Source organism: Ruditapes philippinarum, unplaced genomic scaffold (assembly GCF_026571515.1).
Source record: "Ruditapes philippinarum isolate M1 unplaced genomic scaffold, ASM2657151v2 ctg13101_1_1_1_1, whole genome shotgun sequence".
NCBI lineage: Eukaryota > Metazoa > Mollusca > Bivalvia > Venerida > Veneridae > Ruditapes > Ruditapes philippinarum.
The window spans coordinates 51262-79176 of record NW_026858743.1 but is presented as its reverse complement, the minus strand read 5'-3'; the positions used below and the strand labels follow the sequence as shown (position 1 = coordinate 79176).

General features: G+C 33.2%; 1 protein-coding gene across 1 annotated transcript; it reads right to left on the bottom strand.

Annotated features, from left to right (window-relative positions):
• Positions 1-571: 571 nt before the first annotated feature.
• Positions 572-26408, bottom strand: LOC132754105 (multiple epidermal growth factor-like domains protein 10). The gene is made up of 8 exons (XM_060744703.1): positions 26211-26408; positions 6735-6789; positions 4900-6561; positions 4358-4481; positions 3384-3430; positions 2874-2939; positions 2355-2414; positions 572-2199 (listed from the first exon to the last, which is right to left on the bottom strand). The coding sequence occupies exons 1-8, from the start codon at positions 26229-26231 to the stop codon at positions 2159-2161; spliced, it is 2076 nt and encodes a 691-aa protein (XP_060600686.1). The 5' UTR covers positions 26232-26408; the 3' UTR covers positions 572-2158.
• Positions 26409-27915: the final 1507 nt, after the last annotated feature.

Sequence of the window (27915 nt, the reverse complement as noted above, 5' to 3'; positions counted from 1 at the left end):
ATTCATAGTTAATGAAAACATGATGACCAAAGTTTTAATACCTTGCGTGATTATATTTCTTTAATTTTATGATTTTGTATTTCGGTTATTTCATTGTATATATAAACACTTATTTTTTGTCAAACAATACTCCTTATGATATTTATATGTTGAATAATAAGTTTAGAAAAAGAGCGTGCATTTGCGTAAAACGACCGACGTTACGTAAGCTAGTCAGTTAGCTTCCTAACATGAAAAATTCCAAAGTGCCCGGTGGCAATTTAACTTACAGAGGTGAGGGTGTAAGTGTATAAATGTTAAACAATACCGACAACATCTTATGATACCATAACTACGACTCGTATTATTGCTGAATATCTAGTGTAAATACCTTTCAATGTTCATTGTAAGTTTAAGAATAGAAACAAATAACTTCCTAAAAACAGTTTTACATGTTGTTTTATTTCACTCAATTTAATGTATATGTTTCTTTTCCTTATACAAATTTCAAAAAAACTTTGCTAAATTTCATGACTTCCCTATCCTTAAAAGAATATTTAAAAACAAGTTTCATAAATACGACAAAGTCGCAAAAGAGTAACTGTCGAGTGTTGTCAAGTATTAGCTTATATGGTCATGAGTATTTAATCGATCTCATTTATCTTTTCCATTGATCATTATCAGCTAAAAAGGACAAAAATTATGCTACGTTATTTATGATGCATTTATTTATTTATTTACAATCAAGTTGAAAATTGTATATATATCAAAGTTAAAGAGAAAATGGCAACTAAGTCAGAAAAACTTGCACAAATTAATATACTGTAGCAAGTGAAATGAGTGTAGCAAGTCCAATAGTGCAGCATGTCCAATACTGCAGCAAATCTTATACAGTGCAGCAAGACCAAGGAGCGCAGCAAGTCTAAGAAGCGTAGCTACATAGTTCAATAATGCAGTAAGACCAATAGTGCAGCAAGTCCAATACTAAGGAGCACAGCAAGTCCAAGGTGTGCAGCAATTCTTAACCAATAATCACAAGTACAACTCGAAATATCAATTAAAATCTCATAAGTGGAACCAAAACTTTACAACAATATTAAACCAGAATTTGATAATCCGTACATATCTATATACAAATAAAAGGTTCCTTTCCAGCTCACTATAAATAGACATGCTGCTTATTGTATGCTTAACACATTGACTTACAAAATTTTAGATGTGCTCGTTCGAAATTCTTTACTTTTACCAAATCCCCATTTTTTTCACAGGATACTTTAAAATACATAAAATTGAACAAATAATTGAATGCCTTTAAAGATTTCCCTGCTAAATATTCTTGATTCAAAGTAAGAAGAAAAACTACCAGTATAGTTAAAGACAGTACCTTAATAATTGAAATTGTCAACTAAAGAATATCATTATATGTCCAATGCTCGTTATTTCAAATCAGAACCATCATCCTACTAAACATAATCGTACTTTAAACATTTGTATACTTTTACTCCTAATAAAGTCCAGTAATTATGCAATTCATTTTAGCTTTCGTAAGTCTTCAGGTGATTTACTTAAAATAGCAATACTATCAGCAATTAACAGAATAAATGTAATATCATCGTTAAACCAGAATTAAAATAATTTAATAAAGCACGGAAGGGCAGCTGATGTCTCTCCCACTAGTAAAGCTGGACAGTTGCCATATGAAAAAAAAAAATACACAAGTGAGTCATTTGTAGATCAGACTTTCCAAAAAATACACTAACAGTTCAACTTGACATTTTGTTTATTTTATTACAAAAAATCACTTGCACCGTTGTACAAAACGAATGTCAAAACTTATAAAACTTAGCAAAATGAATGAGGTATTTAATTATGTAAGTATGCACATCCGTTATATGGAACTGTTATGTCTTTAAAAGAGCGGATATCAAAATATCAACATGCAGTCAAATGTTTTAAATGCTTTTAAAAAAGTATTTACAATAGTGTTAAACACATAAAAATATAAACAAATATACAGCACTATACAATTAGGAAATAGTTTGTGTTTGATATAATGTCGTCCATTGTTTATAATTTAAATTGTTACTCTGTTCTCAGTCCGACTATTTTAATACAGTTCATTGTTGTTGATGACCATTTATCTTCGCACGTGCTTACTGTGATAAGTCCATCAATGATATCAAGTGTCTGGACGAATTTCTCCATATTCATGCTCAGAAACTGTAAAGAATGAAACGAAAAGAAAGATATATTTAAATCATTTAATGAAACCAACTAAAATGTAGACGAAAAGTTTATATAAACAATTTATATGTTTACATTAAACAACTTTACAATACGATGATCTAAAAATTAATTCACAAATTCACAAATACCTTGAACTCTTTCGAGATCCTCATAGTCAGGCGACTTTAACACAGTGTTGCTCTTTGATGCTAAAAAATAAACCTTTCCATATACTGGCATTCTTGAAATATATCAACGCAACTTAACAGAGTTATTGACAAGATAACGGGTTATAAAATGTGATTGAAATATACAAGTTACGCTTTGGATACATAATTATTTTTCAACAACAACAACAACAAAAACAAAAATAACAACTTACAATGCCCGCACATTTATCTCACATGCGATTAAATGATTTGCACACCATTTTAACATCAGAACAATCAGTTATGCAAAAAAGCACGAATGTACATCTACATTGAAATATTTAAAATGCCAAATATTAAATATTATCAAGATAAACCCTTAAAAATATTCAAGATATGTTATGATATTATAGGTACGAAATAAATTGTTAGTAATTAAATATACGAGTATTTTAAATGAAATGCACAGAAAGATCTGAAGAAGCCAATTAAAAGTCTAGAAAAAAAAACTAGACATACCTTGTATTATTTCATGCTTGCTTGCACTGCCAGCATTTGCTGAACTTCCACATTCCATTTCAATGCCTGAAAATATTTGAATAATTATGCTACTAATTATCTAAGTAATTGCGCATGAAAATATTTGAATAATTACGATACTATTTTATCTAAATTATTACGCTTGAAACTCAATGGTAAGAACATATGATTCAGATTGAAAGTCATTTAATTAAGAACTGACCGTGTAAATGGAGATATAAGGGGAGCGGTGGTCTAGTGGTTAAGGTGTATGCCTCTAAATCCAGGGAGCATGTATTCGAGCCCTACTCGGGTTACAACCCGTTTTTTATATGACACCATGACTGGTTGGTTCCAGGAAACGGACTCTAAAATGATTGATATTAGTGCAAGAACTTGTTTCGCAATCGAGCTTAAATAAATATGTTAAAAATTAATATGAAGAACATAAGATTCTTGATGAAAAATAATCATCTAAAAGTTAAAAATAACATTTACATATATATTTACCAGAGTTTTCATAAGCAGGTCCTTTTGTTTTGTAAGTTTCATTGACCCTGTAATGTAAATGAAATATTGGCCATATTTCTTTTAGATCATTTGACTTGTCATTAATATATATGCATTACTCAAAAACTGTTGTAATATATTCATGTTGACAAGAAAATATAATGGATAAAAGTGATTCTAAATACGCGGAAATAAAAAGCTAAAAAAAAATATAATTTTTAACATCGTATCTTTAAAGTACCATAAACAGGCTTATCTCACTCCTACAAATGTATTTTAAATTTGATAGTACTCTTAAGTTTAATTGAATATCTTTGATTGTTTTATAGAAATGTTACTTAGCAAAAACTTAATCAAGAAATTAAGATAAATAGGAGGGGAGTGGGGGTATAACTGTGAAAAATAATAGAGTTACATGTCTTTTAGCAATGCATTCCAATTTAAAAATGCAACAAGTGTGGCAGTTTTTCAGAAAGTGACCTTGGAAAATAGTAAAAGTGCATATCTTTGGAAATGTCAATTCCGGATTATCTGCTCTGCCACATGTATAACAAGTCTGAAGTTGTATAGTGTCTGCGAAAATAGACCTTCGCAGAAAAGTTAATCAGGGCTAAAATCAGTGCTAAAAATTTGAAAAAGAGGCATAACTTTGCAAAAAAAAATTAGAAATGACTTTTGAAATTGTGTGCATTCATAACAATAAACATGTATACCAAGTTTGAAGAGAAAACTAGGTTTTACAGTTTTCGAGAAAAAGGATCTTAACAAAAGGTTAACCAATGTCAACGCCGTGGGAAGCTAACGAGAGGGTCATGACAAGAGCTCCCTTCTTCTTCTTTTTGGAAAGTGGAACTCAGTAGGCGAAAAGTTTTTTTTTTAGAATTTTGACATATTTCATATATTGTACAGTATTTTTGCAACTTTCAAGTTCTATCTTGGACAAAAAATCAGTTTAATATATTAACAATCTTTACCTTTTCCGATATTTCCGGAGAAACAACGTAACCACAAATATGATGTTAACAACTACTGACGCAGCAAGAATTGTTCCAAGTGATATAACAGCTGTATTTACTGACTGCGCTGAGGAACCTAAGTCTAAAGAATCATCGGTAAAGAACACAATTATCTTACCTTAGAAATAGAAGAGTGCTACATGGGTATAATTTATGACATATTAAAAAGAGAGAGTACATTGTGTATCACTATAAATTCATCAAGACATAAAATGTTACCAAATGTATTGTTTTTAATTGGCTTTCACATATTGTATTTTTTATTATATACATAAACATGTGTATAATTGTTGTCGCAGATACTTTAATAATTCTTATTATTAAAATTATCATCATTATCCTTATTTTCATCATCATTAGCAGCGGCAACAGCATAATCGTCATCATTACAAATTTACAGAGAATACATAATATAACATTAACACATAGCATAGCTAAAAATGAAAAGCATATATAGCAAATATATGATGAAAAAAAGAGCTGCTTTGAATTAATCTTACCGGATGTCAGAGGGCAAATATTGTCATTCTTTACTTTCAGTTTGCAACCTTTTGTACATTTGCCGTCGTCTTGCTTACAAAGTGTATCGTTGCAATAAACAGAACATTTTTCAGAACACTGTAAACCGTGGAAACCATCTAGGCATCCATATAGACACTTTCCATTACTTTGCTGACATATACTTCCATTCGCTGTTGTTTGAATATTGCATGTAGAGGCACATATAAAGTTACAACTTTCACCATAAAAATTACCTTTGCAACCATCACAGACACCGGTTTCGATATGACAAGACTTTAGACAGTTCGAAGGACATTGTTTGTCACCTTGGTCATTGAAGTATCCAGACTTACATTGTTTACACCTAGTATCTGACAAACATGTGATACAGTTGTTATTATTTATACAACATCTGTCACCCGAATTATTGTTGAAACAGCCATCAGAGCACGTGCCTGTATCCCGTTCACATACATCATTCCAACAATTATTCGGGCATCTCTCAGAGCAAACTGAACCATAAAAACCAACAGAACAGTTTTCACATTTATCTCCAACAAAGTTTTCATTGCAATTAATACAAATTCCAGAGTCTTTAATGCATTCGTTCCTGTCACAATTGGCAGAACAGTCACTGTGGCATGCATCACCATACTTGCCAGGTATGCATTGATTGCATTGCCTTCCTACAAAGTTATCAAGACATCCATTGGAGCATTTACCGTCATTTTTCTCGCATTGCTGATTTATACATCCGGCAGAACAAGATATATTACAGTATTGTCCATACCACCCGGTTAAACAAACGTCACATTTATCACCAATATACGTGTCTATAGTACATCCGTCTGTACAATCACCAGAATCTTTTTCACATACGTTACCTTTACACGGTTCAGGACATTGTTGATCGCACATATTTCCATATTTCCCGGTTTTGCATTTGTCACATCTTTCCCCAGCAAAATTAGGAGAGCAATGACAGTTTCCAGTCAATATATCGCAAGTGTTTGATATGCAACCAGCTGAACAACTGTTGTTGCATGTCGATCCATAAAAACCAGATATACACAGAGAGCAACTATCATAGGACGAGCAACGTACACAGTTATCTCGGCATTTGTATGTACAGTCGTTCAACAAAGGGAGGTTTATGTTGTCGTTCTGGTAACCTTTAAAATAACCATCCTTACACGATCTACAAACCGTATTTGACAAACACGTGACACAGTTCCCTGGACATAAACTATTACATTTATTACTGGTATCGTAATATCCGTCCTTACATGATGCGCATTGACCGTTATCACATTTACAATTTTCAGGACAGTTACGATTACTACAATCATTTCGACCATTGTCATTATTATATCCCTCCTTGCATGATGTACACGTGGTTCCTGACGTACATGTTCTACATCCGGATAAACACTTTGATGTGCAGTCTCTAGCAAGGCCGGGATAATAGCCATCATAGCACGCACTACACTCATCTGCATGATAATAGCATTGTGTACAATTGTGTGTACATAGTTCATAACAGCGAGCACCTCTATAACCATCAATACAGCCTTCAGTACAAGCGTTAGGAAACCCATACATTTGTCCACATATTTTGTCTTTACAGCATGCGCAATATGTTGTACATCGTTCATCAAATTCTGTAATGGAAACAAAAACATGCATTTCATTTTATGAACACTACCACAACCTTATTCGCTGCTTCATGTATGATTACTTCTTTTAATTTGAATCTTGTTACGTTTTAAATTAACTTAACAAAGATAAATATTACATTACTATCTGTACTAAAGAATGATGTAAATTCTGTTACCTCCTCCTACCTGGTGGTTGCTAACATTTAACCATATGCACCATACAAGCCATAACTAAAATATAGATATATAATGCAATTTTCTAGACTAAGTTAACGGTATTACTTGATTTGAATCAAGTGTGATAATTTAACAATATTTTAAATATTTACCAAATTTAAATTCTGTAAATGATTTACATTAAAAAGTTGAAGCTTACTATATTCACTTGACTTTTTTATTCATCTTCCATGCGAACAACATGTAAGAAAATATGGTTTAAAGCTTCAACGTTTTTTTTTTTTATTTTTAAGTCTTTCTTTTAGTTTCAACCTTATTTCATGTATATTCTACTTTTTTGTTTGTTTAATTTGGGTTTTACGTCACACCGACACACTATAGGTCATTTGGCGACGTTTCAGCTTTACTGGTGGGGGAAGACCTCAGGTGCCTCTCCGTGCATTTTTTCAGGCACGAACGGGTACCTGCGTAGAACAACCGGCGTTCCTTAAGCTAGTTGGATAGCTTCCTCACATGAAATAATCTAAAGTCCCTGTCGGAATTCGAACCCACAGTGGTGAGGGGCAAGTGGTTTGAAGTCAACTTCTTTAACCAGTCGGCCACTGACGCCCCTACTAGCATTCTACAATCTGAATATCAACTTGACTATTTTTACAGAAGTCACATATATCATCTTTAAAGGCACATTCAATTTGTTCGCTGAGTTCAATATCCCAGTAAAAACAATAACATGTAATTATTAAAATTTAGTTATTTTCTGTACTTGTTGCCTGTGTGTCCGTGAGTGTACGTGTGTAATATAATGGTATAATTGTATTATATTCAAATCCATTGTAACCAGGAAAAACATCTGAGATCACTTATTTCATAAGGCCTTATCATTCTGCCAAGATAGCAAAAGCAATGATCACATAAGACAGTCAAGACGTTCCATAACTCTTCCACGGCTAGATGTTTGTGAATTATAGACTTCAATGTTTCCAAAGAGTGTTTAATATGAAGTATTTGGTTACGATTTGCAATGTAACACAGACTAGTTTACCTTCGTCTGGGTTAGATAAGTCACATACCATTTAACGTAGCACGTTACAAATTCAGGCGATACCAAATTCGATAAATACCATGAGCATTTCCATCCTTTACTCATATGCATATTTTTGCATTAATTTCAACAGCATCAATCTGTCAGAATGGGATTTAGTTAATCTTTCAGGTAGAACACCATTAAATGCTCTCTTTGTATTTCATCCGAAAAGGCCAGTTTGAAAACACCTCATTTACTAAACTGTTGCATTAAACGCAAGAATATTACCAATAATTTTTAATTATCAATGAAAAATACATTAAGTATGTTAAAATCGAAAGAAATGAAAATTGTGATGTTTTGAAGAAATGTAGCAAAAAGAGTAAAAAGTCAAAATGGTACCTTGTGACTTAGACCTTATAGACTTTAATCTACAAATACATGTGTAGCTACTGTAGTTATGATACAGTCTCTTATGTCTGAGACGTGTTCACTCATGTATACAAAAAGAGGTATCAATAAAAGAGGAGTTAATTTAGCCACGGTGATCCCTCAGATCTTAAGTAAAAGAAAAGCTTAACGATATGACATGCATTCAAACATACATTTTCCCCGCCCAATACAATGGCTTATCAAAGCAATAAATAGTGATTGCAATTAAAATTCGGTGGAAATGTCAGAACAATAATTTTCAGTCTATCAAGTATATGTAACTAATGTAATCGACATGTGTTGCAAAAGGATAGTATAAAATACTTTAAAATATAATGATTAAAGCAGGTAAATTTTATTTCTAGCGGAGATTTTTCTACCTACTCTAGAATCTTAAAAAACACTGCCTTTTCATTGAAATGCTAACTTAATCCATGATAAACCCAACGAAAATACGATTGAGTTTGGCTGTGTGGCAAATGACTGGTCTCTTAACGTGCAACAGTTTTCTATTACATCGGTTATTGCCATTAAAAGTCGTGACCAAAGTAACCTCAATCAAATAATATCAATTTAGATATTTTAGACATGACAGGAAATCCTTTCTTATCTGAAAGATAGATATAGATAGATGGATGGATGGATGGATGGATTTGGTGGGTGGATGGATGAATGGATGGATAGATAGACCTTATATGTAATGGATGGGTTCTAGGCTTATAGAGAGTCCATCAGCCATTTCGGGCACTGAGAGTACTGACCCCGGACACCATTCATGTCCTTAAATGTTATTTTCAATTAGAAGGTGACCTCTAAATTTTGTATTCAGTGCTTCACTGAATTATACTAAATTTGTATGCAAGTGGATGGTTACTATTCCTTAGATGACTTACATAATGATAATATGGAAAAATACAAATACCGATACCAGTTGTTTTACATGAATTAAAATATTGCGACATTTAACGGCAAGTGAAAAATCCTGCGACATTTATCGTAACAATTACGACATTTATCGGCACAATATGATGCTACGGTTGGGGGAAATCGTGCGACATTTAGCGTCAAGTGTGACATTTAGCGGCCTTTCGTTATATAACGGAGTCACAGTGTGCAATCATCCTGTTGTTAAAACAAAACAGCCCAACACCCAGTGGTACAAGGATCAATATGGACAAAAAGGGCTGAGGAAAGTCTTATAGTTTAAATCCTGCAGTTTCAAGAAAATAAACATAAACTGACAGGCATCTTAGTTGGAACTGGCAATTTTACAATTATCAATATCAATGTTTGTAATGGAATAGACCAAATCAAGAACTCTATACAGAATATGTCAAGAAAAATACACAAAAAGTGCGAAGCAATAAAATGACAAAAATAAACATAAAACAAAAACTATATTCAATTCAACACAGCAATTCAATATAAGACTATTTAGACACTTTCTAAAACATGAAATTAATACTGTTAGCACAAAAACTGTTCAATGTCCAAAACCATCCTTAGTAGCAAGAAGATGGTCTGTATTAAAAAGATAATGCTTTCTCCGCGTATTTTGCGGGCCAGTTGCCTTCCATACAAAATTCAAGGAGTACCAGACTAAACGGAGGGGTAAAAGTGCTTGTCTTAAGACGTATTTTTTTCAGGAAAAAGACCTTTCGTAGCTAGGTTAATGATAAAAATGGTATATATGATGATTGTTGAAAGTATGTTGATTGCAATGATAATATGACTGGAATGATGGTGATGATAACAAATGCATGTTGCGCCCGTTCCTTAAAACAGATGGCAAATGTTTAAAATGTGTAAAAAAAGTCTGGCACATATTTCACACCGAGGCATTTGGTACCCAAAGTGGGACAGTGATTATATAATGCATCTCAGAAGTTTCTGAGAAATGTAAAATATCTGTGGCCATAGCAAAATATTAATTTCAGAAATGCAGGAGTGTGTCAAAATACAGCACCTTTAACTTCATTAAGGTGAGAAAATTTGAAGAACAGTATTCCCAGAGTCCCTGGTTTGAGTATTAGCCAAGTCGCAAATATTCTCTTCCTACATGACAATTGCAGGGATTATGATGTTGACATCCTGATGCTGCTCTCATTCTGATGGATATGGTCTTAATTATTGTAAAATATTAAGCTGAACATAAGTACTGGTGTGCAACTTCACTGATTGTGGTGAATAGTTTGTTATTCTTCATAGTAATGGTAGTAATCTTAATAATTGAAAACAAAAGTTCTTGATGACTGATTTTGATTGTGTATGATCGGTATAATGTTGATGACGGTTTTTATTTGTTTGCTTCTCATAACACGATTGTCTTCTTGATAATTGAAATAGTCATGCAGCTGATGATTCTGTTGATAAGCAGAATAATGCTGAATGAACAGATGAGGATGGTGATGCTTATGATAATTACAGTGATAATCGTGAGGGTAAGGATTGTTATGCTGTTGATTGTTTGATGATATGCTTTGAAATACAAGGACAATCAACTTACTGCAGTACAGTAAAGTGAGCTAAAAACAAATTCTAAATGCAGTAAAACATAATGACTGATGTGCTCAGTGAGTTTTGTATATTGTAGTTACATTTTATGCTGTATAAATCTATATAGGAATTCTTGATGCGGTAAATTACTACTTGACGTCTCGCAAATAACACTATGCTTGATGAATATATGAGTGTCACACATTTAAGTGATTTGATATTCTTAAACCCACTTAAACTTCCCCAAGGTACATTTTATTGTTTTCATCAATGCTGCAAGTATTTGATTATTTAAAAAAAACTATATTTAGTAATGACCATGTATTGTAATTTCAATCACAGACACTTGGCTTGTAGACACAGGCCTGTTCCGCTCCTGTATATTAAAAACTAAAAAAAAAATATTTTGTACAAGAGCTATTTTTAATTGCTTAACGTTTTGTGTCCGGTCTAGTATCGAACATGGTCACAAGTTTGAAAAAAATCATATCGTTTAAAAACAGTCTATATTTAACCCACGCTTCAATTTCCTGAAGATACCAAGCTTCGAAATGTAAGCAAAACAGACCTATTTTAATGTTTAAACATTTATGTTATTGCATGTCATTTCTTTCTGATGTTTATCAGTAGAGGTATACATTATTTTAATGACTACATGCATGTTAGTACTACCAAATCGTACCGTTTTTTCAAAAAACATTTTCCACAGCGTATCAATTGTTTGGAAATCATAACGAATCACACGAGCCCATGATCTATATTGTCGAGAGCGGATTCAAGGTAATCAAAATAAAATATGTCCCGGTTTTTATTCTGGTTGCCATAATAATTTTAAAGGAAGTGCTTAAATATCCATTTTATGTAACTATGCTGAGTGCTAAGCAACTGTGATATTTACGTGGTTATTTGATTGGCTGGATGAAATTCATGTGATGAGAAAAGATGCGCTTGTTTTATTTTGTATAGAATTTTGGCCGGAACTCGGCATGAAATGAATGCCGTATCCTTACACATCACAGGAAAGAGTACGTTGTTATCTTTATGAAATTATGATACTTTAGGGAGTTTTTGATAACGTTGTCAAAATAGCGGAAACAAGTTTTATGTTTAAGACCGGTGTCGCGTAATGATCACACGGTTAGTGCCGTTAGAATCACGCGTACGGTCTTAAATTTACTCCAAACTAGTTAAGTTATATACCATTTTATTTCAAAATGAATTCCGCATCTAATACATGTAGTATAACTTTTGTGGGAATTCATTAATTTTCTAACACACAGGAGTGTTTAAAAAGCATGTATTGCAGCGATTTTTAAATATGACAACCTTCGTTATGAATAATTATAATTATGTTCTGATAAATAATTTAAAAACAGTTTTAGTCCTTCTTTTTAATATGTTATATTAATTGTGTTTTCACCTTGTGTTAAAGACAGTTGTGATTTTAAATAATGATAATAGCTATGCGTGTGTCGTTATGTTTTGTCAGAGATGTAGATAGACAATCATTGATGAGTCATTTTTTCCTTAATTAGAATAACATTATTTTAATATTGAAGGTAAGTTATAACATAAAATAATGGTTATCAATAAAAGTGCAATCAGATAGAGCTACTTATACATGTACGTTTATTATCGAAATGTATATTTTGTATTAGAAATTAGAATAATGCACGTGTTTGATTATATCGCGCCGAAGTAAGAACGTCACGCGTACGAAATTATAAAATTATATAAAATCAAACATATTTGAATTATGTAAAGTATAATACTATTTTCTCCGAAATCAATTTTGTGTCTACATGTGTCTTCAGCTGAAAGTTTTGCAAACTTTTAAAATGCTTTGATGTAAAGCAATATCTCGGGGAAAATGTATAAACCGCCTGCGAAAGTAAAGCCGTGTAGGAGCACATTTGTCTCGGAGCACATTTGTCTTACGTAAGACCGATGCGGTCGCATTTGTCCCACATGAGACAAATGGGACCTCCAATGTCTACCCTAAAAAACTCATTTGTGTGACAAATGTGGTCCGATCAAGTTTGTTAAGGGACAAGAAAGCACATTTTTCTCATGTGTTTTTAAGGGACAAGAAAGCACATTTGTCTCATGCCATTTTTTATGAATTATTTGTCACACATTTCCCCACGTCAGAAATTCTTTTTTAGAATCGAGGTTCGCCGTTTTACCTCATGTCAAGTGTAATCATCAATAGGTTTGCTTATGTTTTATTTATGAAAACCTAAAGTGAACTATTAATTATAATATCTCTAATTCAAGAAATTTGACTGGTTTAACCTCAAGGCATACACTGAAACATACTAACTCCCGTTCACAATGGTACGAACGTGAAACAACGATTGTTCGATGGTGAAACAACGAAGGCTCGATAATGAAAACGTGATGGTACTATGGTGAAAGACCATGTTACGATGGTGAAAATACGATGGAACGATATGATGAAACTGCGATGGCATGATGATGAAAACGCGATATTATTTTCTCTATCGTGTCATCGCATCATCGTGATTTCACCATCGTGCCATCGTGTTTTAATCATCATACCATCTCATTTTCACCTTTGTACCATTGTGCACAGCTGTTCAGGGAGACAAAAATGTTACTTATGTCCAAACAGAACACCGTAATCGGTTACAATATCGTGACTCGTTTAATTCTCGCATCTCGCTTCGCATCTCGTTCGTCGACGCGAGACAAGAAATTGGTTCCAGGTCAAATACCGCTAAGTAGTATTCCCTTTATAGTCTACATAAAATCACTTTAAGGCCCATTATGTCTGAAAAATGCTTTTTTTTGTATTCCTCAAAATTAAAGCTTTTTTATTTTTTTGATATACTTTTATAGCTCTAAAAAGTTACTCATTGGCTAATTACCTGAAACATTTTTACATCTGCTGATTTTTTACAGTTTGTACATTCGAGGTGATTTAGAATTTTGCATTGAAGTCAAAATACTACTTTGTTTACATTTTTCTACTTTTGTGACGCATTATTTCACATTTATAGCAAATTCCTTTGGGTTACAAGCATCTAACTTCCTCAGAAATCATTATTTGAATATTAATAAATTCATACTTGCCCTATCTTAAGAAGTAAAATTTTATTTATTTCTGAAATCTCGTGATACGGGATACTCCGACATTGCGAGATCTCGTGTTACAATATCGTGCCTCGCTTCGTGTCTCATCGGAATGTCTCGTATCGCCCGATTCTGAGTGGCCATTATGGCATTACCTGGATTATTTTAAGAACTCAAAATACCACTTGCCCCTAACCGTTGTAGGTTCGACACATACACGGGGCGTCGAACTATTCATGCGAGGATCCCGGTCAGGGTCCAAATGCGGAATACATATCCGCGTGCGCACGTAATAGTATCGCGTGGCCACGTAAGGGAAAGCTATCTTGTGCGCACGTAATAAATAAGAAAATGTTATGTCTAAGAATATTCCTAGTGCTATATATCATCTATAAAACCTTAAGCATTGAAAATAAACGTATCACAATCAATAACGATTAGAATAGACCTGCTGCATTTGTGTTTACGAGGTTCTGGATGCTGCACTTGTAGAAATTTTCATTGTGACATGCAGAACAAGGATATTCTTTAATTTAATATATGACTCCTATGCAGAGGTAGGAAGTTTTTGACTGACCGGAAGTGACCTAAAAACGGTATTTTAAATACAGAAAACACAGAAAAATGGCTGGTAGCCGGTATACAGATGGGCATAATTATTACCTTTTAAGAATTTTATGGAAAAATGTGAGACAAATGTGCTTCGAGTGTCCTTTCTATTGTGTGTCGAACACATCTGTCTCATTTCCAATTTGTCGCAAATATGAATGTTTACGAACACATCGGTCACACTTAGTGAGACAAATGTGCTCGGAGACAAATGTGCTCCTACAAAGCCGTGATAATCGCACGCATGGTTTTGTATTACACCAAACATACTAGAATTAAATAATATTGTTTTCCAAAATGAATTGTGTCAAATAATGGTATTTCTTTTTAACATATACTTTTGTTATCCAACACACAGGAGCATATTGAAAAAGATAATTGCAGGGAATTGAGAAAAAAAAAAAAAAACAAGCGCCTATTCATAATTTTGTTTTATTCTTTCTTAGATCAATAATACTTGTTCATGTGGAAAAAAATAGTTTATTTTAACTAGATTGCAATTATCAGTGTCATATCCGATTGGTTGTATGCATAATACAATATATTGATGCATGGAGGTGTCAATTATCTTAAAATCGCCAGGCGTGAAGGTAAACATTATGCACTAAAACAAGAAACATATCGTTTGAAGTGTTCGCCATTTCTTATTTCAATTTATTGAGAAATAGGGATGTCGATAATTCTTATATAAAAGCACATTTATATCTATCGCCTAAATCTTTAACCACTTGATCAATCTCTTGCGTGTGTGTGTAGAGACCCGCTTCGAATACTGGAAAAGGCATTTTTTACATTTTCTTTTAACAACCCGTATATTCCATTAACAAAATGCAATTGAGAACATTTTATACACACAATGCATACAACAGATTAAGTATAAGACAACATATATGTACAAAGCCAAAATTGTTAAATAAATGGCGAATAGAAAAGAGTTTCAAACTGAATAAAATTGATAATTATCAAAGTTATGTCCCCTTTTAAAAACTACCTCATTAAATAAATAACTGTTAAAAAACCCACCGGATTTGATTTAGTACAGTTTGATAAAGTGCTCAAGATTATATTCTAACTCAAAGAACTGCAAGCACTGAGGTATACATTGCTTGACAATACGGTTACTATTTGTGTCATCAAGACCATGTGGATTTTTATCTACTGACCTCAAAATCAGTAGAGGACATCTTCTGGCTAAGGTCAATGTCCCTTACATGTTACAAAAACCTAGGCTTATTTCTTTTCAAGTTATTAATGGGACAATGAAAAGGTTTCGTTCCTACAGACTAGTGCTGTATTTTGCCAGGAAGTTAAGATGCTAGACAATGGTTTGCAAAACTAAAGAGCAATATAGAAATCAGTTTGCGAAACACGTGTCTATTATCTATAGTATACAATACTGAAATAGTAAAATGGAGTCCTCAGTGTTATTTTCTATTACTATATATAAAAGCCTGTAACTAGAAATGTGTCCATAGGACACTGGTGCCCCCATACTCCAACGATTTGTCAATCTTATTCTTATGTCTCCAGGTGAAATATTGTTTTTGGCTACTTTTACTACTACTACTTTTAAGTTGAAAAACTAAAAATATTTTATTTAGTAGAGGGCAAATACTACGAATACTGAATAAATCCACAAGAAAACCCCAAGGTGCATAAGTACACATGCTGACCAACATTCTTGTAAACTTTCAGGCCTACAGGTCAAATACTTTTTGAGTTACATGCAAAACAAGTTAACTATTGTACATTTTTACTAAGTCAAGGGCAATAACTCTAAACATACTAAACATATCCACACAAAAATACCCAGGTGCACAACAACACATGCTAATCAACATTCCTGTAAGGTTTCATGGCTGTAGGTCAAATATGTTTTGAGTTACGTGCTACACAAGTTGAAAATTGCAAATTTTTACTACGTCAAGGGCAATAACTCTAAAAATACTAAATATATCCACACAAAAATACCCAGGTGCACAACTACACATGCTGAGCAAAATTCTTGTAAGGTTTCGTGACTCTAGGTCAAATACTTTTTTAGTTATGTGCGAAACAAGTTGAAAATTGGAAATTGTCACTAAGTCAAGGGCAATAACTCTTCAAAACTAAAAATATCCACACGAAAATACCCAGGTGCACAACAACACATGCTGATCAACATTCCTGTAAGGATTTATGACACTAGGTCAAATATTTTTTCCGTTACGTGCGACACAAGTTGGAATTTTTTACTGAGTCAAGGGCAATACCCATGTGCACAACTACACATGCTGAGCAACATTCTTGTAAGGTTTCATGACTTTATGTCAAATACTTTTTTAGTTACGTTTGACACAAGTTGAAAATTGCAAGTTTTCACTAAGTCAAGGGCAATTACTCTAAAATAATACTAAAAATATCCACACGAAGATACCCAGGTGCACAACTACACATGCTGATTAACATTCCTGTAAGGTTTCATGACTCTAGGTCAATTACTTCTTGAGCTACGTGCGACACAAAAAGAGAACGGATGGACGGACGGACGGACGGACAAGGGTAAATCTAAATGCTCCCTTATAGTGGGGGCACAAAAATGCGAAATTGAATAATCCAGCAAGACTAAAGGTTACATGCCAAACACACACACTGGAAAAATGCACGCTATATACATATAAGGAAAACCTATGACCATCTGGCGGAGGCAATTATGACTACCACACAAGTGAAGTTTTCATGCCAAATATCTAACGTCTAGCTTTTGTATATTAAGAGGAGAGATTCTTTAAGCTTTTACTATATATACATATCAGGAAAACCTGACACCCTGGGGCCAATTCACTAGTGCCAAAATTTGAACAACTTTGATAGAGGACCTGCTGATGATATTATATACCAAGTATCTAAGCTATTCACTAGTGCCAAAATTTGAACAATTTTGATAGAGGACCTGCTGATGATATTATATACCAAGTATCTAAGCTGTAAGCCTAAAACCTTCAGACAAGAGAATTTTTAAAAAGACTTTACTATATACATATAACAAAACCCTATATATATATATGACCCCAGGGGCGATGCCAATTTTGAATCTAGTGCTAAAGATTGAACAATCTTGGTAGAGTTTCACTACAAAATGTTTCCTGGCAAATATCTAACCTCTAGCCTTTGTCAGTTCAGAGGAGAAAATTTCAAGTGTATTTTACATACAAATAAGGGAAAACCTATGACCTCCAGGGTGGGACTAATTTTGACCCCAGGGTAAAATGTAAACACTCTTGGTGAAGGTCTACCAGATAATGCCTTATACAAAATATCTATGCTCTATGTCTAATGGAATTCTTTGAACAACTTTGCAAGCCCTTCACCCATGGAACAATTCTGCTAAGTTTGGTTGAAATTGGACAAGATGTGTTTCGCAAGAAGATGTTTTAAGTTCGCTGTATAAGCTATAAAACACCAACACACATGCGTACGCACACACGCGTTTGCACGCACCCACACTTAAGTGAATCGCTAAATGCCACCGCAGCATCTACATTCATCAGACCGGCAGACCAACACATTTTCAAAACAATAAGATGACAATTACATTGTTGATGTGTCAACTGAAGCCTTATGAAATTGAATAAAAGCTTTTTATGTTTCATTCCAAGCTGTAATCAAACAATAAGAGGTACGATTAATGATGTAATCAAACAATATGAGGTAAGATAAATGGTATTGTCAACCTTGTGGACCTCATTGGAGCTAGGTGGGGAGGAGTGTGGGAGATTAAACCAGAGACCCTCAGAATACATGTACCATACCTCAGCACTACCAAAAATCAGTGAACCCTTTGTCTACTGTGAGTGAGCTTAAACATTTTCTCTCATCTATTCATTGACATAACCCCACTATATTTAAATTTGTACTATTCATTGGAACACTTAAGTGACAAAGTGAATTGACTTGGAGTTATGTATATCGTCATAGCTTCATATTGGACCCTAAAAGTAACAGGGTGAAAATATGTGGCCTGACTGGAGCTCAGACCTGACATGCATTGAATACCATTCCACAGCTCTAGGTACCAACTGAGATATAAGGTTTGTTATTGATCAGTTTATACAGTGTGACATCCCTACCATATTGAAATGTTTTCACATTTCTTCATTTCATAAATAACAGAGTATACTTCTTATAAGCTATATATATCAAATTTGGCACCAAATATCACAAGGTAAGAAAAATATGCTGCTTGACCGGAATCGAACCAGGGATCCTTTGAATATTATATATGTGTTTGACCGGAGTCGAACCTGGGATCCTCAGAATATTATACATGTATGTGGGCTGTACTTACTGAGCTATCTAGCTGGCATGTCATTAATCTATTATTTACATAATGCATGGGCATAGAAATCAAAAAAACATTTGAATTGATAATGAACCATTATTAAAAGTAAATCAGATCAGAAGAATATCCCTTGAAATAGATATAATTTAAACATTTGATTAATTTTTTACCAATAATTATCACCACTACATTCTAATTGGCCTGATCAAACTAAGCCTGCAGCATTTTATAAAAACAAACAAAACCTTTAATTATAACTGTTTATAGATTTAAGATTCAAAATATGTTATTTGGTTTATCTGCCAAAATAAGTCAAATGTTTATAATTTTGCTGTTCATGAAAATTTCTTTAGGGTTTCAGTTTTTTCTTCATTTTAAAGGATGTAACTCATGTTTACTAAATTGTTTGTTCTTATCTTAGTCATTACAGACTATTCTAGCTGTATATAAACATAAAAATATATATTTTAATATTTATATACATTTGTGTATTGAATAGAATAAGATGAAATAGAGATAGAAAGCCCAACACGGCAAAATTGAAAATGTTGCAGGCTCGGTTTGATTGAGCCTGTTCATGGACGGTACTATTAAGTGCAAACTACCATCCACGCCCCCTAGCACCGGCTTAAGCAGAATTCAACATTTAACATGAACTGGTAAAATTTAGAATTTTAAAACATCCGCAGATGTGTTCATATGGCGGTTATCATGGAACCTTCAAAGTGGCACGTAACTGCCATTCCATGAAAAGCGGCATATGGTCCCCAAGTAAAAAAAATGCATGTGCCCTAAACGAAAGATTTACAATTTGAAGAAGTTTATCAAACAGATGGAGGCCCAGGAATGATGAATATATGGATAGAAATATTATTTTTTGACTGGCTTTATATACCTTAAATTTGGTTTTTCTAGTTGTTGCGGCTAGGAATTTTATATTTATTCTTTTAAACCTAGGTTATCAGTTAAGATTTCATCATAAAGATCTTCAGGCTTCTAAATAAAGTAATATTTGTGCTTTCAGGGGAAATTAAAATACTATTTATGCCAAATCAAAGCCATGATGCTTGAAAACTGATCAACCAACACCAATAACATATTGAAAATAAATCAACTGGCCTGTAGGTGATGAGAGTCATATTTCCAATGTAAATATCTAAATTGGTTTGTTGATAAGAAAAAAAGTTGAGTGCAAGTATTTATCAGTCAGAGACATTATTCTTCCTGTGGGTAAATGATTCAAAATATAAACTGAACCATTCATGGGATTTTAAATCAGAAAAGAATACCCACAGATGAATGAATTAATAAATTTATTTATTTAAATAACTTGGTAAATTTCTAAACATCAACACATATATTAAGAGAGAACGTTTTAAAATGACTTTTTAATTTCTAGTGTTATTAGGTTTCTTCATAAGACATTATTAATTTTAATGACTTGAGTTTGGAGGTACTTGGTATGCAAGCAAAAGGTGTCTCATAATACAGAAATGGCTGGCCCTTTCAGTAGAGGTGACACCATAATAAACAAGACCTTTCCCCTTTACCTTTTATTAACTTTTTTTTAAAAAAAAGGCAAGTCCTGGATGTAATATTATATTTATGTGTCGCGGTTCAGGGGGAGAAGATGTGTAAGCCCCTGGATAGCTCAGCCGGTAAGAGCTGTGGTACGGACCTATTCTGAGGGTCCACGGGTTCGAGTCCCGGTCAGGCTGCACATTCTTCTCACCCTGTGACATTTGGAGCCCAACTTGGGGCTGTGACTGAATATAGCTCAGAGTTAAATTCACATTGCTTTGTAACCTGTGAAATTTGAGGATGAATTTTCAATATAGCAGGAAAGTATCTCAAGCTTAAGAACTTTACTATTTAGGGGAGAAAATGTATAAGAGGCCGCATAGCTCAGTCGGTAGAGCCGCGGTATGGTATTCCGAGGGTCCTAGGTTTGTGTCCCGATCAGGCTGCACAATATTTATTTTTGTTTTGTTGTTTTCTTTACTTTAATTTCCATCTTTTTTGTCATTATTTCCTGTACACCCCCTTGACTGCGACAAAACAAAATAAATGAAATAAAATAGAGAGTGGCATCGGTGGGACGCACAGGTGGAAGTATGATAAAACGCCAAATTTAAGGCGGTTGTACGCTAAATATGGGGCAACAAAATGAATTCTTTATTGTCGCATGGAAAAAAATTGTCTCCCCTCCCTCATTTTTTTATTTGTGTTGTCGCGGTTGAAGGGCCCATTCACAAAATACTGACAAAAGGTAAAAAAGTGCGACAAAATAAAAAATAAATGTTTCTCATTCTGACACTCTTTCATGTTTTTGCTACTTGTAACAACCACATGTCATGGTTCAGAACTGTTAACTTTTTATGGGGGTACACTGTGTAAGCCGCCAGATAGCTCAGTTGGTAGAGCTGCGGTACGGTATTCTGAGGGTTGAGAGTTCGCGTCCCAGTCAGTCTTCACATATTTTTCTCACCCTGTGACTTTTGGTGCCCAACTGGGGATTGTGACTGGATATAATTCAGAGTTTAAATTACATTGCTCTGTAACTCTGTGAAATTCAAGGATGAATTTCAATATAGCAGGGGACTGTCACGGTTCAGAAGTGTTCACTTATTAGGGGAGAAGGTGTGAGAGCGGCCGGATAGCTGTCGGTCGAGCCGCAATAAAGTATTCTGAAGGTCTCAGGTTCGAGTACCGGTCAGGCTGCACATTTTTCTCACCCTGCGACACACAACCAAACAAAATAACGAAATAGCAGTAACCAGACACCATAGTTTGGCAATATATGGCAGCACTTAAATGCAAAAGTGGAGTTCTATTGTTAATTTCAATTGTCATTTTTGTCTAAATGATCTGTTGAGTTGAGAAAAAGTTTTGAAACATTGTTACATTTTTTGATATCAAAGTTAATGTAATCTAATGACGCATACGTACTTAATTAGTTAAAAGAAATTACATAGATCACATCTCAACAGGATTTGTCCGCCATTTTGAAAAACGGCCGAAGGATACATGCCGCTTTAAAATCTGTTATTTATATTTATGGCAAATGTTGATTACAAACAATCATTGAATTGTTAATATTGAAGTATGGGACAAGTTATTGGACCTTGATTCTTTAGAATAAACGTGTATGGTTATGAATGACAAGTTTAACATTTGTAGTACCCTTCTGGGCAAAATTTTCGGGTAATTTGGCCTAGTTATCGGAAAAATTGGCCATATTCAACTACAGCTTAAGATTAGTTCTAGCCCATTTAGAAATAAAACAATGGACAAGAAAGAAAGTTTAACACCCCTGGCAAGTTTAAAAAGCATTTATTTCCATGAATTTAATACTTTTAGAACCTTGCAGGTTTCTTCAAAATGCCCTATGAAAGATGCAAAATTTGGCGATTTAGCTCAATTTCACGCATATATTCTAAAGAAAATAAATACTGTCAGAATATTCAATCACATGCACTGAAATAACAGTTCTATTCTGAAGATTTATACTAATTTTCAAAGTGCTTTGTTATTAAACAAAGTCGCAGGCAATTTTAAAAAACATGTACAAACCGTGGTAATATTATGCCCGTGTGATTATTACGAGACACCGGTAATAATATGCAAAATTATTCTGACTTAAATTTAACAGCGGTGTATACAAATGCGTAAACAGTAAGGAAGTCACTCACTCCAAGTGTCTAATTAATTATATATCTGTTATATATATGTTTTTTAAACAACCTGAATATTGAATCTTTAAAATATTTAAAGAATACTATGACGCTGATTATTAAAATACTATTATCATAATCTTAAAGGGACATTTTGCCCATCCAAGTGTATAAATGAGTGAACAGGTGAAAGTCAAAATAACTTTTCATTTTGCCATAATTCCTTTCAATATAAGCAATTATATCACATTAACAATGCATTCAAACACTTTGTTTCGTAAATATCCAATAGTATAAACATGTAACGTTCAGTTCAAAAGGGTGTGGTTGTCTTTTTATATTCAAGGCAGATTTTAATTTTATCCAGACAAATTTCCAATACGAAGGGTTGGTCAATCAACATTTTAACAGTCAATATTTTGAAATATATAGTCAGTTAAGTTCATTTTGAACATATGAGCATAATGTCACTTTCACTATAATTAAATATGGTCAAATTCTCTTAAATCGCTAAGTAGCACTAAGAAGGAAGGCAACAAGTAAATACGGAAGCATACAGGGGACATTTCGATTTTTTTTCTTGTCCTATATCGTGGCCATGAGATATAACCGAGAAAGTGAAACACGCGAAAAAAAAACGTGTACATGTACTTGCATTCAAAGTGAGCATAAATGAATCTTTTCAATCGTTCTTATGTTTCGTGTTACATGTATTATCTCATATAATATCTAAATTTATTTGATAGTAAGTAAACAGTTGAATACAAATCCTCAGTACAAGAATTCAGCTGCCAGAGACTGAATGATTCAAAATACTGAACCATTCGTAAGAATTTTAAACAGATTGGCAAATTACAAAACATTAAAAGATCTTTGTTATGAAAAAACTGGTCAAATGATTTTAGAAGTCAATGTAACATTAATATGTTATTTTATGCATTCATATGTCTTTATTAATTTAAACGAATTTGATAAGCCAAAAATCTGAGTTGTCTTAGTTGAATATTTTTAATATTTAACAGACACAACTTCGTACTGAAAAAAATTACTGTGTGACAATAGAATAAAAGACAATATTTGGCACATATATCATAGATTTAAGAGTAAAACATCAAGATAAATTATGAGAATGACATATCATGTAGCTTGGGTATACAATAATTGCCTTAATCATATATTAGACTTCGGTCACATCTGGTCATTGACATTTATCATCGTGAAGGTTGGATCGAGTCAATCACATTATCACATTACCTCCCTTGGACCAAATTTCCATTTATGTTAAATTTTCACTTATTAATGATATTATGATATACAGGGTTTAAAGTACATAAAACTTGTATTTATGCAGAAGGATAGCTAATAACCAATTACAAGGATTAAAGACTTGTGATTATTAGATATTAAATCAAGATAACACTAAAATACTGTTTACATTTTATATGCATTAATTTTATAGATCTACAATTTAATATGACAAAATGCATTTTTTTCATTTTAAAAATTGTACATAAATAAATGGGATAATTACTTGTATAAGAGATACAGCAGGAGAGACAGTGGTTATTTGATACACAATAGTAGTAAATAAAGGGGAAATTGCAACTTCATAATCTGAAGTAATACGCTTATAGCGTTTAGCTTAACTAAACGGAATATCTTTTTTAGCTCACCTGAGCATATGCTCAGGGTGAACTATTAGGATCACTCATCGTCCGTCGTCTGTCGTTCGTCGTCCGTCGTACGTCGTCCGTTGTCCGTTCACACTTTTAAAACGACATCTTCTCTGAAACCACAAGGCAGATCATAATGAAACTTCACAGGGATGTTCCTTGTGTGCAGCCTTAACAAAGTTGTTCAAAGAATTCCATTCCATGAAGAACTCTGGTTGCCATGGCAACCGATAGAAAAAACTTAAAATATCTTCTTTTAAAAGATCCAAAGAGGTAGAGCTTAGATATTTGGCATGAAACATCTTTTAGTGAGTGTCTATCAAGTTGGTTCAAATAAAAGCCCTGGGGTCAAAATTGGCCCCGCCCCGGGGGTCATTGAATTTCCTTATATGCATATAGTAAAAACTTAAAAAATCTTCTCTTAAAGAACCCATAAAGCAAGAGCTAAGATATTTAGCATGAAACATCTTCTAATGGGTATCTACCAAGTTTGTTCAAATTAAAGCCCTGGGGTCAAAATTGGCCCGGCCCCAGGGGGTCATTGATTTTCCCTATATGCATATAGTAAAAACTTATAAAATCTTCTTTTAAAGAACCCAAAGAGCTAGAGCTAAGAAATTTAGCATGAAACATCTTCTAATGAGTGTCTATCAAGTTTGTTCAAATAAAAGCCCTGGGGTCAAAATTGGCCCCGCCCCAGGGGGTCATTGATTTTCCCTATATGCATTTAGTAAAAACTTAAAAAATCTTCTTTTAAAGAACCAAAAGAGCTAGAGCTATGATATTTAGCATGAAAGATGTTCTAAAGGGTGTCTTCCAAATTTGTTCAAATAAGAACCCTGGGGTCAAAATTGGCCCTGCCCCGGGGGTCATTGATTTTCCTTATATGTGTATTGCAAAAACTTTAAAAAAAAATCTTCTTAGAAAAAACCCAAATAGCTAGAGTTTAGATACTAAACATGAAACATCTTCTAGTGAGTGTCTACAAAGTTTGTTCAAATAAAAGCCATTGGGTCAAAATTGGCCCCGCCCCGGGGGTTATTGATTTTATTTATGTGTATAGCAAAAACTTAAAAAATCTTTGAAAAAACCCAAATAGCTAGAGTTTAGATATTAAGCATGAAACATCTTCAAGTTAGTGTCTTCAAAGTTTGTTCAAATAAAAGCCCTAGGATCAAAATTGGCCCAGCCCTGGGGACATTAATTTTCCTTATATGTGTATAGCAAAAACTTAAAAATCTTCTTTGAAAAAAAAAAACAAAAACAAATAGCTAGAGTTTAGATATTAAGCATGGAACATCTTCTAGTGAGTGTCTTCAAAGTTTGTTCAAATAAAAGCCTTGGGATTTAAACTGGCCCCGCTCTGGGGGCCTACATACAGGTGAGCGACTTCAGGGCCATCATGGCCCTCTTGTTGCAAGAAATAGGACGACATGGTGAAAATGTTATACACCGATGACTGGTACCATTTTTCATGCAGGATACCATTATCAAAATTTACAATGTTATCATCAAAAATGTATTTTTTTCTTTATATTAACAGTTTGTAAATTTAATATAGTATAATATCAAAATATCGCGATAGAGAGTTCCGTACGACGGGACTTATCGGCTGAAGCTGTACTAGTTAATTTTCCTGTAATGCAATCTTGAAATCTAATTAAAAAATCCATATAGAGAACATTGTTCAACTTACCGATGCCATGAATTCTGATTTTAAAAGTATTTATCAAATGTGAACAGAGACGGAATAGACTTGACATAAGCTAAATTAACATGTAGATGTACTAGTTAATTCTCACGAAATGGAATCTTGAAATCTTTTTATCAATTTAGAGAACATTGTGGTGATAGAGATTACGACTAACCGGAATTCTGATTTTAAAAGTATTTAGCAACTGTGCACAGAGATGGAATAGACTTGAAATAAGCTTAATAAAAAACAATGCAAGAAAACAATACTTGTCATGGTTAAGTCAACAACTTATCACAATTTAATATCTACAAATACCTTCAAACTACTTTTATATTCATATGCGCGCTATGAAAACATGTCATTTAATGCAGAAAAAGTATGTTGAATTCAATGCAAACTTAACTTTTAAAACGACATAAAAGATAAATTTATTCTTTTAAATGTATCTACGTACCAAATTTAAACTCCACTTCATTCTTCCAAATAAAGGAATATGTATCGTTTATCCCAACAAATCCCAGCACCGATGTACGTGAACTCGACATGAATTAAACATTCAATGTTACCTCAATCGTTGAAAAAAAACACATATTTTCCAAATCAGGAAGTTTATAGATCTGTTAAATTGTGAGGGTTTTATTTATAATAAGAGTTACAAGAAGCTCTACCACAATAGCTTATTTACATATCTTAACGGTTGAACGATTTTATCTGGTATTATGTTTCTACACTGAATAAAATTGGCATTATTTATACTTGATGAACTAATATTTATTGAAATACATTTAACTTCAAGTGTATTAAAGCCAGTTTAAATTTTTGGAAAAAGAAATGTTTATCTCATTAAGAGCGAATGGCACATACAAGAAATATTTAAAACACTATATATAATAGCACCAAAATATTATATTTGTTATGTTATTAAAAATGGCTTGACACCCTTTAAACTTAAGAGTATACTGTTATGGCATGAAAATTAATGTATTTATGTCACTGACGCGCAATGCAAAACATATATGGATATACGGAAGTATACGGAATCCCGTATACATGTATCATTGATATGCGGATAAGATGCGGGAAATTTGAAAAACGGAAATGTACGGGATCGTTTATGAGTCCGTATATGACTTATGTACGGGAACATTTTAGAACCAGATCAATACGGAGCTTTATTATATACCGCAAATGCTGATTCTATATATAAAAAAGAGACTTAAGATTAATTCATGAATAACCTATTTCCTATAAGAGGAAAGAAATAATCTGATCTATCATTTTCAGACATTTGTCTCAATAATCTGAAATAGTAAAGGTTTAAATCAATGTAATATTTCCTGGATTTATTCACATGTAAATTGCATACTGATACTATGGTCATTGAACGTGTAAAATATAGATTTTTGACAGCGTTCATCGCATGTATAGAACAAAATGACCATGTACATACAAATATATCTTTATTTATATAGAGATATGCAACTCAATACATTATTCTAGCTTAAGTACTCTTGTTTCGCTTTTTGCCTTTCATTTCTACTTATTACTAGTAATTCAAGTGAAAGAGAGTTGGAAGTGTTTTCATATAATGATTTATATCGTAAATTCAGACATCGCAATGTACAAAAAATAGCGGTTTTATTGTTGTGTATCTCAGGTATTTCAATAGAAAAATTATATATCACACGTTTATGTGGTTCAAGTTTCAAAACATTTCTTTAATTATTCTTCTGACATTTATTACCTGCAGTTTATTTACGGGAGAAAACTTTTCAAATTTGATAGATATAGATTTGTTCGACGGTTTGCAAAATGATATAGAACAATTAAAGTCAAAAGTCACGGTGTTAATCTCAGGTGATTTTAATGCAAGGACATCATGCAAACATGCCTATTTATTATATGATCAATATGTGCCAGACATCATCTGTTGATACACACTGGCAAAGATGGTTAATAGACAAAGGGAGAAACTCACATTTTAATAAATTAATCGACATGTACAAAGCTACCGCCCTTACATTTGCAAAAGGTCGCTTAGGTGACGATTTTGGCATGCTATTATTACAATGATGCTAGCTTAATAGAATATTTATTATTGTGTGAAAAAGATTTTGAAATGATAAACAATTTTCATATATGTAAATTAAATAGATTTA

What these genes read in the sequence shown, in the direction of transcription:
- LOC132754105 (XM_060744703.1), bottom strand. Translation starts at nt 26,231, where the DNA reads ATGAAGTGGAGTTTAAATTTG. An exon ending in CAACCACCAGGTAGGAGGAG is followed by an intron (nt 6,562 to 6,734) that starts GTAACAGAATTT and finishes TTTCCATTACAG; the next exon opens with AATTTGATGAACGATGTACA. An exon ending in ACCTGCTTATGAAAACTCTG is followed by an intron (nt 2,940 to 3,383) that starts GTAAATATATAT and finishes AAATATTTTCAG; the next exon opens with GCATTGAAATGGAATGTGGA.